Source organism: Hevea brasiliensis, chromosome 1 (genome assembly GCF_030052815.1).
Source record: "Hevea brasiliensis isolate MT/VB/25A 57/8 chromosome 1, ASM3005281v1, whole genome shotgun sequence".
Classification (NCBI taxonomy): domain Eukaryota; kingdom Viridiplantae; phylum Streptophyta; class Magnoliopsida; order Malpighiales; family Euphorbiaceae; genus Hevea; species Hevea brasiliensis.
Genome location: NC_079493.1, coordinates 106,111,933 through 106,130,778, shown reverse-complemented (window position 1 = coordinate 106,130,778; position 18,846 = coordinate 106,111,933). Strand labels below are relative to the sequence as shown.

The 18,846-nt window shown below is 34.5% G+C and overlaps 2 protein-coding genes across 3 annotated transcripts; one reads left to right on the top strand and one right to left on the bottom strand.

Moving 5' to 3' along the window:
- The first annotated feature begins 921 nt into the window (after positions 1 to 921).
- LOC110645889 (uncharacterized) lies at positions 922 to 11,587 on the top strand. 2 transcript variants are annotated; one of them, XM_058146447.1, is made up of 5 exons: positions 922 to 1,133; positions 1,234 to 1,330; positions 1,742 to 1,820; positions 1,902 to 1,983; positions 6,117 to 6,640. In XM_058146447.1, the coding sequence occupies exons 1-5, from the start codon at positions 1,101 to 1,103 to the stop codon at positions 6,366 to 6,368; spliced, it is 543 nt and encodes a 180-aa protein (XP_058002430.1). In that variant the 5' UTR covers positions 922 to 1,100; the 3' UTR covers positions 6,369 to 6,640. The 2 variants fall into 2 exon arrangements, with proteins under 2 accessions (XP_058002430.1, XP_021654845.1); XM_021799153.2 differs by lacking the exon at positions 6,117 to 6,640 and adding an exon at positions 11,277 to 11,587 and having other exon boundaries at positions 933 to 1,133.
- A 718-nt stretch (positions 11,588 to 12,305) lies between these two features.
- Positions 12,306 to 15,720, bottom strand: LOC110645886 (probable 26S proteasome non-ATPase regulatory subunit 3). The gene is made up of 9 exons (XM_021799149.2): positions 15,563 to 15,720; positions 15,372 to 15,458; positions 15,089 to 15,279; positions 14,668 to 14,805; positions 14,430 to 14,566; positions 14,240 to 14,294; positions 14,053 to 14,163; positions 13,278 to 13,517; positions 12,306 to 13,037 (listed from the first exon to the last, which is right to left on the bottom strand). Exons 2-9 carry the CDS (start codon positions 15,448 to 15,450, stop codon positions 12,525 to 12,527), a joined length of 1,464 nt encoding a protein of 487 aa, XP_021654841.2. The 5' UTR covers positions 15,451 to 15,458; positions 15,563 to 15,720; the 3' UTR covers positions 12,306 to 12,524.
- Positions 15,721 to 18,846: the final 3,126 nt, after the last annotated feature.

Below are 18,846 nucleotides of genomic sequence, written 5' to 3'. Positions count from 1 at the left end.
GATAACTATTTTTGTCAAATAATTATTTTATAAAAAAATTGAGATTAATAAAAAAAATTTACATTTAGATGTAGTAATTTTGAAAATAATATAATAGAATGTTATTTTTAATTTATAATAATATTATGTATTTTTATTATTACTAAAATTAAATAATTTAATTTATCATTGACAATTTGATAATTTTTATTATATTAATAACAAAAAATATTATATTTATATATTTTTAAAATAATATTATTTTCTCATTAATCTAATATATTTTTTATAATTTATAAAAAATTAATATCGATTTAGATAAATTATGAGATAAAATATAAAAAATTTTATAAAATTTAAATTATTTTTTAAATAAAGTACTTTAATTACATTTTAAATAAAATAATCATGAAAATTACTCTTAATAAATGTATAAAAAAATTAAATAGATATTTTAATTAATTATAATATAAATTAATTAAAAATTTATTATTATAATAGGTAAAAATTTATTAAATTAAATTAAATAAGAGATAAATTTTAATTTAAAATTAATTTAATAATAATAACTTATTTTATTTAAAATATAATTAAATATTAAATTAAAAAATAAAAAATATAAATTATTTATATAGGCATTATGCGTTAGTTTTCACCCTTTAACTTTGAGGCTTATTGGGCTTTTTGTCTTATCATTCGCTTATGGCTGGTGATTTGATGACTTTATATATATTATTTTAAATTTATAATAAATAGGGTCTGAATAAAAATTTATCTTTAAAATTTATAAAAAGAATTTGTTTTTTTATGTAAATGTGAAAGAAAATAAGAAAAAAAAGTGAGAATGAGTAAATAATGCAAGTTAAAAACTTTGTTGTGTCTCTTCTGTCTAAATATTAAAATTAAACAATAAAAATATAATTTTAGAAAAATAATTTTCATAAAAAGCATTTCTTTTATATAATTTATTTTCAGCAAACAAAATGGTGAACCGCTTGCGTAGAGTAAAATTCCGAGTCTGAGAGCAGGCACACACGCGTGTGACGCGTGACGAGGACACACAGGGACAGATCAATTCTACTTCAGCTGATCAACTTCACCAGTGGCTCAAATCGGAGAAGATGATTGCTTGCGTGGCGGTGATCGGTCATCAGGTTCGCCTTCTCACACTGTCTATCTTCATATCGCGATTTTCTAATTCTTCTGCTTTTGTGTACTGAAATCTGATGACTATATACAATTCGAAATGTGTAGAACAATCCACTGTACATTCAGAGCTTCACGGAGGCAGACGATGCTCTCAAGCTCCACCACATTGTCCACTGCTCCCTCGACGTGGTTGAAGAGCGAGGTGCTTTCATGCGCCTATATGTGTTTAATTTTGATGATTTAATGGGGACTTTGGTTTAATCGCTAGTTTGTTTGTTTATTTGTTTTTACAATCAAACGGATCAAAATGTTCTTTTCCCCATAATTGGGACTAATGTAGTTTCGATTTTATTATTGGTATCAATTGGGTCTTTACCCTTATGAGGATTTCAGAGTGTTATGGTCTATACCGGGTTACTTTTGCTTCATTCTTTCGTTTCCTGGAAACTTCGATAAATTTGTGGTATCAGATTTGGAAAATGTACTTAGCCTTGGTTTTGGCTTATAATCTGTATAATTTTTTTTTCTTTCCATTAATTCATGTGATTTGCATTTTTGGGTGTATTTTTAAAAACTAGAAAATCTGATTATTACAAGTGTGAATTCATCACAGTGAATAATCCAAAAAAATCTGGGCCGACACTGAATGAGACATTTCTTGGATTACTTTATCCAACCGAGAATTATAAAGTGTAAGCAGTCCTTTTGTTTGTTTATCTTGAATATCAGTTGGAACTCTTAAGCATGCATGTTCTGATATGAGTTGTCTTCAGGTACGGCTATTTGACTAACACAAAGGTCAAATTCATCTTAGTCACTACAGATTTAGATGTCAGAGATGCAGACGTGAGAAATGTAAGTGTTACTGTGCAGGCATGTTTAGGCCTAATGCATTGTGGGAATTGATCTTTGTCAAATTCTCATAAAGTGACTATGTACTATTTGTTCTGTTTGTTGGTTGCTTATATGTGCTTTGAAGAGGTGCATTAATGTATTAAGTTTCTAGGTGCTATAGATTTGTGTTCCAACTAATTTTATGGAAAAGAGTATATGAGGCAAGTTCTGCTAGATTCATATTTGAATACAAACAATTTAACTAGTGCTGAATTTCTATTCAACTTGTGTGAGAAAATAGAACAGAAGAAGAATGTTGAGAATGATTGAAGAACTTGATTATTCCTTCAAGCTAATGGTGTCAATTTATAATCTGTACAGGACAACTAAATAGGAAATACAATTCTAATTAAATATGTAATTATAGCCACGATTCTAACACCTAAATATAGTCACACAATCACTTATAGTCACGATTCTAGCACTTAATATATTCACACAATCACTACAGATACACATATTCTAGCTATTTATGGTACATATCTTAGCACTCCCCCTCAAGCTGGAGCGTACAAATCATATGCTCCAAGCTTGTTATAAATATATTCAATCCGAGAGCCTCTGAGAGATTTTGTCAAGATATCTACTAATTGGTCATTTGAGCTTACAAAGCTAGTGGCAATACACCCAGATTCAATCTTTTGTCTGATGAAATGATAATCCGCCTCTATACGTTTCGTTCTCTCATGAAACACTGAATTAGACGCAATGCGAAGTGTAGCTTGATTGTCACAGATTAGCTGCATTTGTTTAAGTTCCCCATACTTCAACTCTTAGAGAAGTTGTTTCAACCATATAAGTTCACAAGTTGCCAAAGCCATAGCTCGATATTCTGCTTCTGCACTTGACCTAGCAACCACATCTTGCTACTTACTTTTCCAAGAAATCAAATTACCTCCAATCATAATGCAATATCCTGAAGTAGACCGTCTGTCTGAAGGAGAACCTGCGCAATCTGCATTTGAGTAACCAATAATCTGTGAATGACCCTTTTCTTCATATAATAGGCCTTGTCCTGGAGCTCCTTTAATATATCTGAGTATCCGAATAACTGCATCCCAATGACTACTACATGGTGCTTGAAGGAACTGATTGACCACACTTACAACAAATGAGATGTCTGGGTGTGTGATTGTAAGATAATTGAGTTTTCCAATCAATTTCCGGTATTTACCAGGATCCTCCAATGACTCCCCCTATCCAGGAACAAGTTTGACGTTTGGATCCATAGGAGTATCTGCGTGTCTACAGTCTAACATGCCCGTCTCTGTTAGTATATCCAAAACATATTTCCTTTGAGAAATGATGATACCTGTCTTGGATTGTGCCACTTCAATCCCCAAGAAATACTTTAGTTTCCCAAGATCCTTAGTCTGAAAATGAGTGGACAAGTGTTGTTTGAGTTTTGAGATCCCAACATTGTCATTTCCTGTAATAACAATGTCATTAACATAAACAACGAGATAAATGCACTTATCATGGCCATTAACTCAACTCAACTTAACTAAACTTTTATCCTAAAAATTTGGGGTCAGCTATATGGATTCTCTTTCTCTACTCTAAACGATTTTGGGTTAAATCCTCAGAAATGTGTAATGCTTCTAGGTCATGTTGTACACTCTCCTCCAATTCAGTTTAGGTCTACCCCTTCTTTTTTTTCTATCCTCTACCCTAATGTGCTCTACTTGTCTAACTGGAGCCTCCATATGTCTGCGCTTCACATGACTAAACCACCTCAATCTCCCTTTTCTCGACTTATGCTCAATTGGTACTACTCCTAACTTTTCTCTAATATATGGTGAAAAAATACTGAATGGTCAGCTTCACTCCGAGACATTCTAAATTGTTCGACTACAGTATTGAACCGTCCAAACTATGCTCTCGGAGATTGTTTCAAGCCATATAAAGAACACCGTAGGCGACACACCAAACCAGACTCTCCCTGAGCAACAAATCTTGGTGGTTGCTCCATATAAACTTTCTCAGCTAGCTTGCCATGTAAAAAGGCATTTTTGATATCCAATTGATGAAGTTGCTAGTGATGAATGGCAGCTAAGGAAATAAGAAGGCGAACCGAGGCAATCTTAGCCACATGAGAGAAGGTATCATTGTAATCAAGGCAAAAAATCTGAGTATAGCCCTTTGCAACAAGGCGAGTTTTAAGTCTATCAATCTGGCCATCAGGCCCCACCTTGACTGTATAAAACCATTGATAGCCAACAGTAGATTTGCCCTTCGGTAGTGGCACCAAATCCCAATTGCCATTGTTATGGAGAGCAGTCATCTCTTCAACCATTGCATTACACCATCCTGTATGTTCCAAAGCTTTTCTAATAGTCTTAGGTACAGATACATCAGACAAAGTGGTAACAAAAGCATAGTAGGAAGGAGACAGACGATGATAACTCACAAAATTATAAATAGGATGAGGATTTTGAGACGAACGAATACCTTTTAAGATGGCAATGGGAGGAGTAGCATCGTCTGTTGAAGGCGAGACCGGAATAGGTGAAGATGAAGGAGGGCAAGAGTCACCAGGAGCCGGTGTTGTACCTGTATCAAGGAAATAAGCATCAATGGTGTTAGTGGGAGGATGAGGACGACGTGAGTAGATGTGTAGAGGTGATGGACTGATTGGTGGTGGAGGAAGAGTAGGAATTGGTAATGCGGTGGGATTAAACACCTTGGATGCGGTGTTGGAGGAAAAATAGGGAGATGTTTCAAAGAATGTTACATCAGCTGACACAAAGTGTTTATTTGTAAGTGGATTATAGCATTTGTAACCTTTTTGAAGTCTAGAATATCCCAAAACAACACATTTTATTGATTTGGGCTAAAGTTTGTCTTTGCCAGGAGTGTGATCATGAACAAAACAAATACAACTAAATACACGCAGGGACAACTGATGGGCATCTTGGCCGAGAAACAAAATGGAATGAGGACTATGATTCTGCAAAACATAAGAAGGCATTCGGTTAATTAAGTAACAAGCAGTAAGAATAGCATCTCCCCAAAAACGAAGAGGAACATTATGGTGAATGAGTAAAGTGCGGGCAGTCTCAACTAGATGACGATTCTTTCGTTCGACAATCCCATTTTGTTGAGGGGTATAAGCACATGAAGTTTGGTGAGTAATATCCTGAGAAGATAAGAAATGAGTAAAGGGAGTAGACAAATATTTTTTTGCATTATCACTACGAAGTATTTTAATAGAAACACCAAATTGATTGCGTATTTCAGTAGAGAATTTTTGAAATATAGAGAATAATTCAGAACGAGTCTTCATTAAAAATAACCAAGTGCAACGAGAATAATCATCAACAAAAGTAACAAAATAATAAAATCCCAAAGTTATACTAACACGACTTGGACCCCAAATGTCTGAATGGATAATTTCAAACATGGACTTAGCCCTATTATTGACTCGCTTGGGAAAGAAAACACGACTTTGTTTCCCAAGTTGACAGGACTCACATTCAAAAGAAGATAAACTAGAAAAACTAGGAATTAATTTCTGCAATTTGGCAAGACTCGGATGACCCAAACAATTGTGAAGAAGATCAGCGGAAGTGGTAGAGGCAAGAGCAACTGGAGAATTTGAAGTAGAAAGATGGTACAACCCTTGTGACTTACATCCTACTCTAATCATCTTTCCCGTACTTCGGTCCTGCACAACAACAGAGCCAGCTGTAAAGGTGACAGAACAATTGAGATTTTTAGTTAATTACTAATGGAGATTAAATTATGTAGGCATTCTGGAGTGAACAAAACTATGGTTAAAGGAATAGATAGAAAGATTTTTACTTCTTCTATGCCCTTAACTAAAGTTTGTGAACCATTAGCTAAAGTAACTTTAGACAAAACCAGAGGAGAAACTAGAGATGAGAAAAGACTTTTGTTACCAGATATATGATTAGAAGCACCAGAGTATAGGATCCATGGACCAGTGAGTGAAGACTGTGTTAGACAAGCAAAGGAATTGCCAAAATGAGCACTGCTAGAAGATTGCTGTTTGGCTGTTTGATATTGCAAATACTCCTTGTAATCAGCTCCAGTTAATAGGATAGAATCTGACACCTGATTCTTTCCATCAGGTAATGGAAGAATACCATTTTCACCGGATTGAGCCGTATGAGCAGTTGATCAGCCCACATTATTTGACTGAATGGGGCGTGGTGGTCGACCATGAAGGGCCCAACAAGTGTTTTGAGTGTGATTACTCTTATCACAATAAGTGCAATGGAGCCTTTTACCCTTGCCTCTCTAATAAGTACCCTGTTTCGGTTGGTTTCCACTTTGTGCAGCTAAAACTGAAGATTCAATTCTGGAGAAATTATTCTTATTGAATGAGATGCGTAGAAGCTTGATAGACACATCCTCTAGAGTGGGAATAATCGAACTAGTTAATATCTGGTCTCTAACAGAATCAAGGTCAGGTCTTAGCCCAATCATTGCCAAAACCATGAAGAACCTGTCCCGCTATTGCTCAGAAATATTATCAGTACATGGCATGATAGAATTAAATTCATTTTTCAGTGATTCTACCTGTCCCAAATAACTAGACATATCTTGTTGATTTTGCTGCAGATGAACCATATCTGATACTACCTTATAAATATGCTGCAGATCATTTGTATATAAGGTTTTCGCCTTAGTCCAGACTTTGCAACAGGTTTTACAAGACTGAAAAATATTAAGTAATTTTGGGTCTAGAGAGTGCCACAAGAGACTACATAATTGAGCATCAATCTTAGTCCAATTAGCTCTATTTGTTAAAGCTATGTCTATGACATTTTTAACCAAGTGGTCATCATACCCTTGCCCCATAAACCATAATTCCACTGATGCAGTCCAAGACATATAATTTTGACTTTCTACTAATTTAACAGTAGTAATAGCTGGTGAATTATCAATGGAAGAAAATATGGGTTTGAGAATCTCAGAATCTGTGTTGGATATGGGTGTGAGAATCTCAGAACATGTGTTGGAGGCTGTATTGGAGGACTCCTCAATCTCAGACATGTTGGCAAGAGAAGCACACTGAAATGTTGTTCAGAAATACGTCAGAAAAGCCTACTGTACGAAGAGGTAGTGACAAAAAAGTGAGAAACAGGTGACGGAACCAGCGTGGTTGAGGCTGATCTTGGGCTGGGTAATCCACTAGGCTAGGTTGTGACAGCCACGGACTCCCAGAAAGTGACTGGAAAAAGAGGGAAAGTTCCTCCCTATGAGGACTTTGTTTCAGATTTCAAATCAAACCCACCGAGGCTCTGATACCATGTGAGAAAATAGAACAGAAGAAGAACATTGAGAATGATTGAAGAGCTTGATTATTCCCTCAAGCTAATGCTGTCAATTTATAATCTGCACAGGACAACTAAATACGAAATACAATTCTAATTAAATATATAATTATAGCCACGATTCTAGCACCTAAATATATTCATACAATCACTTATAGCCACGATTCTAGCACCTAAATATATTCACACAATCACTACAGATACACATATCCTAGCTTTTTATGGTACATATCTTAACAACTTGTTCTATGGTGTAACCAACTGAATTTACGTGCCTCTATTTCTTTTAAAACACCAAGTGCAGGGTGCCTCGGATCAGAAGTATGCTAAATAATGACTTAGATTGTCTAGGTAAATACGATGCAATAAAGAATGCTAAACGGTAACTAAGATCATCTTGGTATAGATGTTCAGATGATTTGATACCTTGTTCTCAAGAGACAGAATGTATATTACTGAGCAGTTGTGATGCTCTTACGTCAGACCAGTGAAGTTATTGAACCTGGACAGGCTTAGAGAACCAGTGAACTGGACCTAAAACCGGTCCTGTTTTACATTGAAAGTGCTCAAGGAAGAGAATTGGAATGAAATGGGTGAACAGGCTGTGACCAGCCAGACCCATTCAAACCGCAAAGAACTGGATGACCTGGTCTGGTTCTTTTATGGAGGCAAAAATGCATTCAAGAGCAGCGTTTTGCTCTTTTGTCATGCATTCTGGTCACCTTTATGTTAGCCCTTAATCCAGAGACTTCCTTCAAAACTCCAAAATACAAATTCCTAAGCTAATCCATTTCTTCCTTCAAATTTTTTTTTTTCTGCCAGAGTTTCTTTCTTTCTTCCTTAAGAGAAGCTTGATTCTTGAAGCCATATTGCCAACTGTCAGAAGCTAAGCTTGTTGATTGTGAAACAAAGTTCCATGTGCTATTTTGTTCAAAGCAGAACCAGAGGAAGAAGCCGACTGTTCACAATTCACCAGTGTTGTCAAAAGCATTAAATGCCCTTAAGGTGAGAAGGTCCTCCATTGGTCAAGGCGCTAGGTGCTCACCTGAACGAAGTGAGGCACTAATTCATTCTAAAATAATAAATAATTAAATATACAATGTAAAACTGTAATATATTACACAATCAGTAAATTGCTAAATTTCATATTCATATTTAATAATATATTATATGTTTTAAGCTTCAAGATCAAAAGCATTCATCTATGTTTTCATGCTGTATCTTTTTTATTATTTGTGTGTGATAATGCTATAGATTTTTCAGCCATTTGTTTTGATCCTCACCAAATAAAAAATTAAAAAAATTCCATCATAAGAATTAAGAACACTAGAATAGATTAGAATGGTAACTTGTAAATAATAGAATAGACTAGATTATTGTAGTAGAGTAGTCAAATAGATTGTTGTGTGTAATGTAACAGAATTTTAGAAAAATAATATTCATTGAATGTATTGAGTGTTTCCTTAAAAAATAATATTTAGGAGTGGTAAAAAAATTTGGGATAGGCAGTGTATTTGATAGAGTTAGGAATTTGAATCATAGATCGATGAAGGAGAATAATGAAAAGATTCTTTTATTTTCACTGACTGAGTATAAGAACAATGAAATCTAAAGAACTCCACAACACTTCTAATAAGGAGTAATAAAAACAAGAAAAGGAAAAACAAACATACTCTGCTGGAATAATAAAAATGTGACAGAATTTAGACAAAAAAAAAAATACTTGCGGAATCAAATAATATATTGGTTTAAGAAAAAAAGTGATAGCCAAAAAAGAATTTCAGAATTTAAGGGATAGAAGAGAAGAATGAAGAAAAATAATGGAAATGTTTAACAAAAGAAAAAAAAAAAGAAAAAAGAAAGAAAGAGGAGAAGGTGGCCATGTTCTCTCTCAACTTTTTTTTTTTTAATTTCTTGCATTTTTCTCGCTTTTCCTCGCCTTTTCTCGTCTTGCCTAGGCGTATAGACAGCACGTGGTCGAAGTTGCCTCGCCTGGAGGCTTTCCAGGTGATGTGCCTGGATTTCACCTCGCCTGGGCGCCTAGGTGAGCCCTTGGTAACAACATTGCAATTCTCTTTGGTTTTATTCCTAATATTTTAGCACTTTTCAGCTTCTCTCATATCTTCTTCAAGCTAAAATGGATCGGGTCTAACTCTATCCCAAAAGCTAGCTCAAGGGGAGAAGGTTTGTCTAAATTTTATATATAGCTTAAACACCTTATCCCAAACTAATGTGGGATAAAATACTCCCTCATGCTCAGCTATGAACATCTGAAACATGAAGTTTATAGGCAAATACATTTTTGGGTGGTTCAACATTGAAGCAGAGTGGGCTTTGATACCATTTAGAGATAATGGACTGGGTCTAACTCCACCCCAAAAGCTAGTTTAAAAGGAGGAAGTTTGCTCAAGTATTATATATAACTCAAGTACTTCATCCCAAATCAATGTGGGACAACAACTCTAAGGTAATGTTAGGCATTTTTTTTAAGCTGTCAACCACCCACCAAAAGTACAGTACTCATTGGAGATTTAAGCAATAATTACTCCTAAAATGCACGATTAATTGATTTCAAATCAAACACTATTGCCCACAAGAAACATTATAGAACATGTGACCATAGTAGATATGTAGTTAATATTTCAAAGGGGTTAGGAATTCCTGCTTATCTATGGACCAAGTTATGTGAGCTTTACCACATCAATTTGTACAATAAAAAAAACTGCTAACAAGGGAACATGGATTACCTTTTTGATATAAAGAGAGGAAAGATTTTCATATAATCTACCTTTTTTTTTTTATTTGAAAACACAAAAGTTGGCATTCTTGAGATGCATTATCTCATATAAACATGGTAAAACTCATATAAAAGTTGTTGTTGTTATTATTATTATTATTATATATCAAATGGTTTCTTGTTCTTGGCCATTCAATGGCACACGGTTTTGATATTTGAACGTAACTATGGTTTATACTGCTATTATAATGCTTTTAATTTTATGTTGGATCATGTTTATGAACCTCTAGATAGATTATAAGTTATTTATAGTTATTTTAAATTAGTAATATTTAATTAATATACCAGTGACCCATTTACTTGGTTCTTATCGGGTTAACGTCCGAACCAGGTTTAATAACATTGGTAAATGTGATTGCAACTTGGTTTACATGTTTAACATTCTGGTTGCATCTTTATGTACATGTATCTTCTTGATTCGTACTTAGTGTGGTGATGGGAATTGAACCAATTAGTTATTGTTATACGCTGGTGCCTGGTGGGAGGGAAAGATGCAGCGTGGGGCTAGCGGGTGCCATGGCCCCCAAGCTCTCTGAAATACTTATTGATATGTTGGAGATTTAAATATTATCAAGTTAATTGATTCTGCTTATCTATTGTATTGTGAATTGAAATCTTTTTTGTATCAGTAGATGTCTCACCTAGGCTTATAGCTAAGTGAGTCTCTGATTGCAGATATTTGCACTTGCAACTGTCTGCCAGTGGTTGGAGCCATCTTTGACAATTTGAAAATAGGGGGGTGTCATAGTACATGAGGCTTTTTGCTTTTGCAAGGAGGCTGTCTATGGTTTAAGCCCATGATCTTCATGTCGCAGTTGAGATATCTTACTACTTTACTAAGGTTGAACCTCGATAATAATTAACAACTAGGTAGGATTACAAAAAGATGCGTGCTTTGTCTAAGTGTATCTTGTAATTATTATTTTTGTTTGGTTATTTTGGATGTGATCGGAGCATCTAAATTAAGGTTGCTTGTGTCAATTTAACCAATTACGGGCATTTCTGTCATCTCCTTAATTACAAAATTTATGTAGTTGCCACTCATTCAGTTTCCAAGCAACAATTGAAATGATTGCATATATTACTTGACATATGTTGCTTAAAATGAGTTTTTCTGACTTACTTTTGTTTAACTTTTGGTTGAAATACTGTAGTTCTTCCGGAGGTTCCACGCTGCATATGTGGATGCAGTTTCAAATCCATTCCATGTGCCAGGCAAAAAGATTACATCCAAAACTTTTGCAGAAAGAGTAAGCAACATTGTCAAGTCATTTGGTTTGAGCTCAGCTGGCTGAATGTTGCTATTGTAAACTTAAACCTGTTGAATTTCATTATGAAATTGGTGAATGTTATTTTTTCTTCTGACTCATTTTCTTCTTCATCTACGACATGAACAGATGCTGTATCATTTTAAAAACCTGGGATCTGAGTTTTACCAAAGATAGAACAAGTGATTTATACTTCATATACGGATATGATTCTTATATTTTGTGCATATAATTCTAATGTTTTGGCTCTATTTCTTTTGGAGAATCATTCAATTCAATCTATATTTCCCGTATAACACATATGCAAATCGAAACTGCGCCCTGACAATGAAGGGCAATTTGATTTTTTCAGTTAATCTAGTTGCCCGAAGTTTCATTGCTTTCTCAAGTATGCATTTCATTCAATGCAATCTGTGCAAAAACATAATAGATTTGATTATTTGCATTGTAGGACTTTGTATAGACCATTATACAGAACCTGTACTTGTATACATAATCCTCTGTTTCTGGCATGCAACTACCACTTTTTTTTATGCCTCCCAATGTTGCTTGTGGATATCAGTACAACAGAAATTCAATAGCACATACAAGACTTTTTATCAAATGCAAGAGTAAATAAGAAAACACTGAATGAGCATCATTTAAAATGATTTTCCTAGAATGTTAACTAGGAATCTAAATCTTCGTTAGAAAGAAACGAAACTCAGAAAATATAAGAAAAGCAGAGGTATGTACAAAACTGCAGATAACGCAATGCAAAATCAGCAGGCACAGAAAAGACCCCTATACATACATTGATGCTAGTACCCCTATATCGTTAGATGCCTAAACAGGCAACTTTTAAAATTGTAATATAATATCCCAGGTCTGGAATGAAAGTACAGGCATTCTAAAACGGAAGGAATTAACATCATATTGCAGCAAAATCAAATAATAACAAGAAAAATGATAATTCAATGGGAGCAACCCAAGCAGAGGTTGCTTCAATATGAGATAGAATCCTAAAATCAGAACATAAAAGTGAAGCAAAAGAAAAGGTCAACATTCTTGTAGGGAAGTTCTTAAAGAAAGTTGCACAGCTGGACAAGAAAGCATTAGATGGCGAAAAGAGGTAACATTTTGTCAGATGCCAAATTAAAACTCATCATCATCCTCCTCGGCTATGTGCTTTGCAAGCTCCTGCTCTTGCTGTTGTCTCTCCCTTCTCTTCTCAGCACTTTCTTTCTCCTTGTGGGAATTTGGCGGAAACCTAAGTGCGCGAACTGCCTCATTATGCATATTAAGGCAGAAAGCAATCCTTGAGTTAAACGCAATTTGAGGCTCATTTGTTGAATAGATATCTCCTGTTTCCTTTGATACCATCCACCCATTAGCACGATCAAGAGTTGCATCAATTGCACCATCACGTATTGCCTTCGCTACAATACTCTCAGCATCAGTAACAGGGTTTGCAGAGTCCAACCTTAACTTCTTGGCCACATCAGCTAGTGAAATTCGAGAATAAGAAATACTGATGTTGCGAAGTCCAGTCCTTATGACGTTGTGCCGCAGTCTAACAATTAAATTATGAGTCCTGTCTGAACTGAAAGTGGTTGAGAACTTCTCTGCAACAGATTTAAAGAGCTCCAAATCACCTATCCGAACGGCCTGAAAACCCACAAGCCAGTTAAAATACTATTAGTCATCACCAAGACAAATATTTCAAAGATAAGTAACAGCAACCCTTCTTTAGCACGGTTCCACGTAGCATGGTGATTGCCATAAGAAATCAAGACACAAGTTCTCAACCACCAACCCACCACATAAAACTTGAATCTCAAATTCTCTAACCTTGCTTTCAATAGATAAAGTAAATCAAACAAGTCAATTTGATAAGCCTAGACTCACATTTGTCAATTCAAAGTATGGCCTTAAAGCATTTTCCATCCCTTTCTGCATAAAAACAGTCCTCTCAGGAATTTCTCCCAACAATAATCTGACAATAATTGCCCATTTATTGCATTGAACTCGAAAACCAAGCGCAGCAACAGGCGCTTTCCGAGCAGCTTGAAGGAGGGACTCTTTTGCATCAGTGTACTCCAACTGAATTGTCCTAATCTTTCCCAGGTAAAACAGGTACCGACAGAACTGCGAGAAAAGATCATTAAATCTTAGAATGTGCAGGTTATGACTAACATCTTTGTAAATGCCAACTTATAACATAACATTTATTTTGCAAGATGTTGGATACTGGTAGTATCTATTGACCAACAAGTTTTTCCACCATTTCCATTATGATTCAATATTTCACTAAATGGTATCCTGATACAAACAAAAATGCTAACTCATCCATAAGATACTACCAGTCAACATGATTGTACATTTAAAATCCTAAAAATAATGGTAAAGATACATCAGGCTGGAACATGGAAATAAATGCGAGCCTCAAATTTTACAGCCAAGCATGCTACACAAAGCAGTGCCTCTGTTCAGCACATCAGGATTTCTATCACTGACATCCAAAAAGTGTTACTTTCAGAGCCAGTAGAACTACATGTCGATGGATACATTCGTATCATAAGAATGGAAACAGGTTGTCGCATGAAAAAAAATACTGTAATCAACAGGCACAACCCTACAGATATAGAGAGATGATTAATGAGCTGAAAAGGTAAAGAGTTACCTGCTGATTTGAGTGAGCTTCAAATCGTGGGGCCTTTGACCTCAGCTTCTCTGCTTGATCATATAAATTGTAGTGGAGGTAATTGCGGAGTAGCAGGTTGAGAAGTGTTTCCTGTGTCACAACATCATCCAAGTATAAGACCCAGCAACACAGCCACAATGTAGCTCCTATAACAGAAAAACTTTACCTGGCCAAGTTCATCATGGCGCAATGTTGCAATGCGGTGAAGAGCAAGGAGGTTACTGATCATGAATCAAAAGTAGCAAAGTAAGATAATGAATTAAATCATACATACAAATGATTACTATTATGACACAGACAAACACACTCATACTTAGCAGATAAAAGTAATGAATATGATGGTACATATAACTCACCCTCTGATTTCAGCAAGATCGCCGGTGAGTTCATAGCTAAGAGAGTAATAAAAGTAGAGCCTGGATGCCAGAACATCAACAGTCCTCCTATTCAGATTCTTCAGCCGGGCCACACTCGCTGATGAACAAGCTTTAGCCTATGAGGAAAAAGGTTGATTGGTTGATATGGGGTTTCAGGCTACCTGCACTCAAAAGGGGAAAGAAAAAGGTGTTGCTTAATGTAAGTGTGCATCTTTACCTCATTATATTTCTTCTGATCAATAAGATATATTAGCACCAGCAAGTAGCAGTATATCTCCAGTTCTGGTAAGGGGTGTTTCACAGGAGTTTGAGTCACAGATGTTGCAGTGTCAACCTCCATTTCATGTTCATCCTCCTATCACCATAGTTGAACAGTTAAATAAGCAATTATTCTGAACTAAGAAATTGACATAGTGTGGTCTTGATATCCCTCGACATGAAGAAAGGGAATTGCCTCCTAAATTATTACTTAGATTTGTTACTAAGCATAAATACATATCCATCAACACAGTCAAATTCCTCCAAACACTCCATTTACAAAAATCTAAAGCACGAATCATCTATATTCAACAATCCGAAAAGAGCACAAATGAGTATTAAGAAAGCCCAAAACTCAAAAGTGTTTTCAACAAAATTACCTTGGGAAGATAGGAGGCTAGCCGATTATGAGGTTCGGATCCCGGAGTAAGAGCGAAATTGAGGAAGGCAGAGAGCACCTGAGCCTTGAGCTTTCGCCTTAAGGCCATTGTCAGGCGCACAGCACGCACTATCCGCCGCACCTCCCTGGCATAGGCACCGGTCTCAATCAGGGAAGCAATCTCCTTCAAATCTACAAAACAGAGAAAAAAAAAAACCACATACCCAATCTTAGAAATCAATAAAGAAAACGAAAAATTTGAAGAAACCCAGTAAAAGGCTTACGGTGGAAGGTTGAAGGGGAAGAGGATGCGGTGGAGTTGGAGGGAGCTGGGACCTCTTTCATCTCGACGTCTTGAGTCATATTGAAGGCTATTGAAGCAAAAGAAATAAGTAAACAAATAAATAAATAATAAAAATTGGGATTGTGAATGAACAGAAAACTGATAATTGAGTGGAGAAGAGAGTAAATAGACCTTGAATAGAAAGAGAATTGATCCGGCCACTGTCGAAGAAGGGAGGGCTTATGCACTGCACATCTACTTTTCTTTCCCTGCAAGTCTAGCTAAGAAGGCATCTAGACAAGGGGAAACAAGGAATAGAGAAAAGAAGGAAGGTAGCGTGCTGAAACGGCGTCGTTTTAACGCCCGTAATCTATGATTTGAGATCTGATAGAAAAAACACCAAATAAGCTCCAGTATTTTCAAGATAAAATAAATTAAGTTTTCATCTAAATAAATTCAGAACTTTCAATTTAGGGTAAAATAGACTTTTTAGGGTAAAAAAATAAAATAATATTTTTCCTAATTTTTTATTAATAAAATATTAATTTAAATATTTTTAAATATAAAAATAATTTATTATTTTTAATTAAATTAAAAAAAAATTACGAACACCGAACCCTTAAATTCACAAGCCCAAAATTCCTTCAAATCCCCCACACTATGCTTCTTAAAATTGATTTATTATTTTTAGTTAAAATTAAAAAAAAAATTAAGAACACCTAACCCTTAAATTCACAAACCCAAAATTCTTTCAAATAACCCACACACTAGGCTTCTTAAAATTGATTTATTATTTTTAATAAAAATTTAAAAAAGAAATTAAGAACACCTAACCCTTAATTTCACAAACCCAAAATTCCTTCAAATCCCCCACACACAATTCTTTTTCTCTTTTTTCTTTCTTTTAATTCTAACTTCAATTATTGATTTCATCTAGTTAATCTAACTCACACATAAAATCACCTAGAAATCTATGAATTGCAGACATGTCAGGGACACTAAGATCCCAATGTGTAATGTAAATACATCATTATGACTTCTAAGCTGAATAATTGGCAAAAAATAAAGAATCGAATTTTCTCTTGGATTCCTTATACTTGAATCAACTTTGAAAGATTGAGAAAATTAGAATTTGAGTGCTTGTAATTGAAAGATTGCTTTTGTACAAAAGAGTAAAGGTTGTGCTTGAAAAGTAAAGGTTATTCATGGCTGATCATTTTGAAAAGTAAATATGTGCATAAAAAGTAAAATTTGCACTTCATTGAAAGAGTAAATTATTTACTAAGAAAATGTAAATATGTGCAAAAAAATGTAAATGAGATCTTTGAAAAATTGAAGGACTGATTTGCTTGAAAAAATAAATATTTGTAAAAAATTGTAAACTTGAGCTTATAGAAAAATTAAAGAACTGATTTGTAGGTATTGAAATATTTGTAAGAAGTTATAAATTGCATTGAAAACTAAAGAACTTGATTACAAGAATTGAAATATTTACAGAAAAATTGTAGAATGCTTGGTTGAAATGAAAATAAAAGGACCGGAATGAAACTAATACTAGACAAAAAAATAGAGAAGGCAGTTGAAATATAAAGAAAAAGGCTAAACTAAAGGAAATTGAGCTAAGATATTGTGTTTCCCTAATTGTATAGGCTAAATGATTATGTGTTGGAAATGAAGCATTGATGCTCTTTTTATAAAGTTGGATTACTTAGTAATCAAGTTTGCTGCATCAAATTTACTTAATCATCAAGCCCACCACTAAAATTGCAAGGGTAAATTACACTGACAGTAACCCAACTTTATAATATGTAACAGTAAAGTATCCGAACTTTAAATTGTAACATAAAATCCCCTATCATTAAAGAATGTAACAGTAATGTGATAACCCAACTAAGGGCCATTATCGGTGCTAAGGAACGGACCAGCTTAAGGTTGCCGGAACCCATAACAAATCTAAACTTGTGAAATATGACTCATTCCATATGAACCAAAACCTAAGCAACTAATAAACAATCACACTTTAGCATTTACATTAGGGCATACATCATTTTTTTGTTTCTTTTAAACTGGTTCAGAATTTGAACCCTTTCATTTTATTCATACATGCTAAAGTGTAATTCTCTTATACATTCATAACTATCCAATGAGAATGCTTAAAAGGTTAAGCTAAACATTCATACAACTTAACTAAGATAGAACTTATTGCAATTCCTTATAACCTTGCACAATATCTATCCATTTAAAAATTTACATGTCCAACTTACTACATCAGTCATACATAAGAGACTCTATAACTGCTTCTACTTCTAGCTCTCCCAAAAGACATCTCTATCCCTACATCTAGGGTTAAGGGAATGGGGTAAGCTTCAAAGAGCTCAATGAGTAAACTAACATTAATTATTCATTTCATACATATACAATGCATCAATTACATGAGTTTCTTACATCACAAAATATTTCACATAAGATGGATTTGTCACAGTGATTTCCCATTGTTTGCTAGTTTTACAATCACCGCAAGTGCACATATCACTAATAAGTAATAAAGTGATGAGTAGAGTTTCATTCCCATGAGGACCTTATTAAGTATCGAACTATAGTTATTTTAATTATCTAGATGATCAAGTTATAGAGAAATAATAATTAAATCTAAGCTAAAAGAAATAAAGTCTAAAACAATTATCTAAACTAAAATACTAATGGATGAGAACATTCTAGAGCTAGGGGTTCACACTTCAATCAATTATAGAATCAAGCTAATTCATTCAATAATTAGGAGATTATTACTTTGATGAAAATTAATCCTGAGTTATCTTAAGTCCTCTCTTAAGGCACTCAAATTGTATTTTAATTAACCTAAACCCAACTTTCGTGGTGATTAAATAAATTAGAACCCTTTAAGATCCTTGATTAATTTTGGAACTCCACAAAGCTCATCAGCCTATCTCTAGGTTAGATTTTCTAGGTTCAAAATCCTAATTTTCTAATACTAATCTTCACCTTTTAGTTCTTCAATTAGTATCTTAGATTATAGCTAGGTGGGTACCAACATGTAGCATGCATTAAGAACACAAGAGATTGAATCAAAGAATAAAATTCCTAATGTATTAAATAAAATCAAACCAGATCCATAATTAAATTGAGAGTGCTACATTCGTAACCCTAGAATAAAGAGACTACTCCCACATGGTGAGTTTTACAATTAGGTTTATAAAAAGATAAAGAGAAGACATGAGAAGAATATAGAATGAAAGAACCCAGAAGAAGAGTTGCAACCTTGGACTTTTGGAACTTCAGCTGAAAATCCCTTTTAGCAATCTTGCCTCCCTTGTTTCTCCCTTGCCTCCCTTGAGGTTGATGTGCATCCTTGAATGTAAATTTTCCTCTCTCTTTCAATTCTTGATTTGTTATATTTATATTTGGTGTAAAAACCCTAATTTCAAAGTCTTAGAAGCATTAGGAGGGAGTCCATCCGG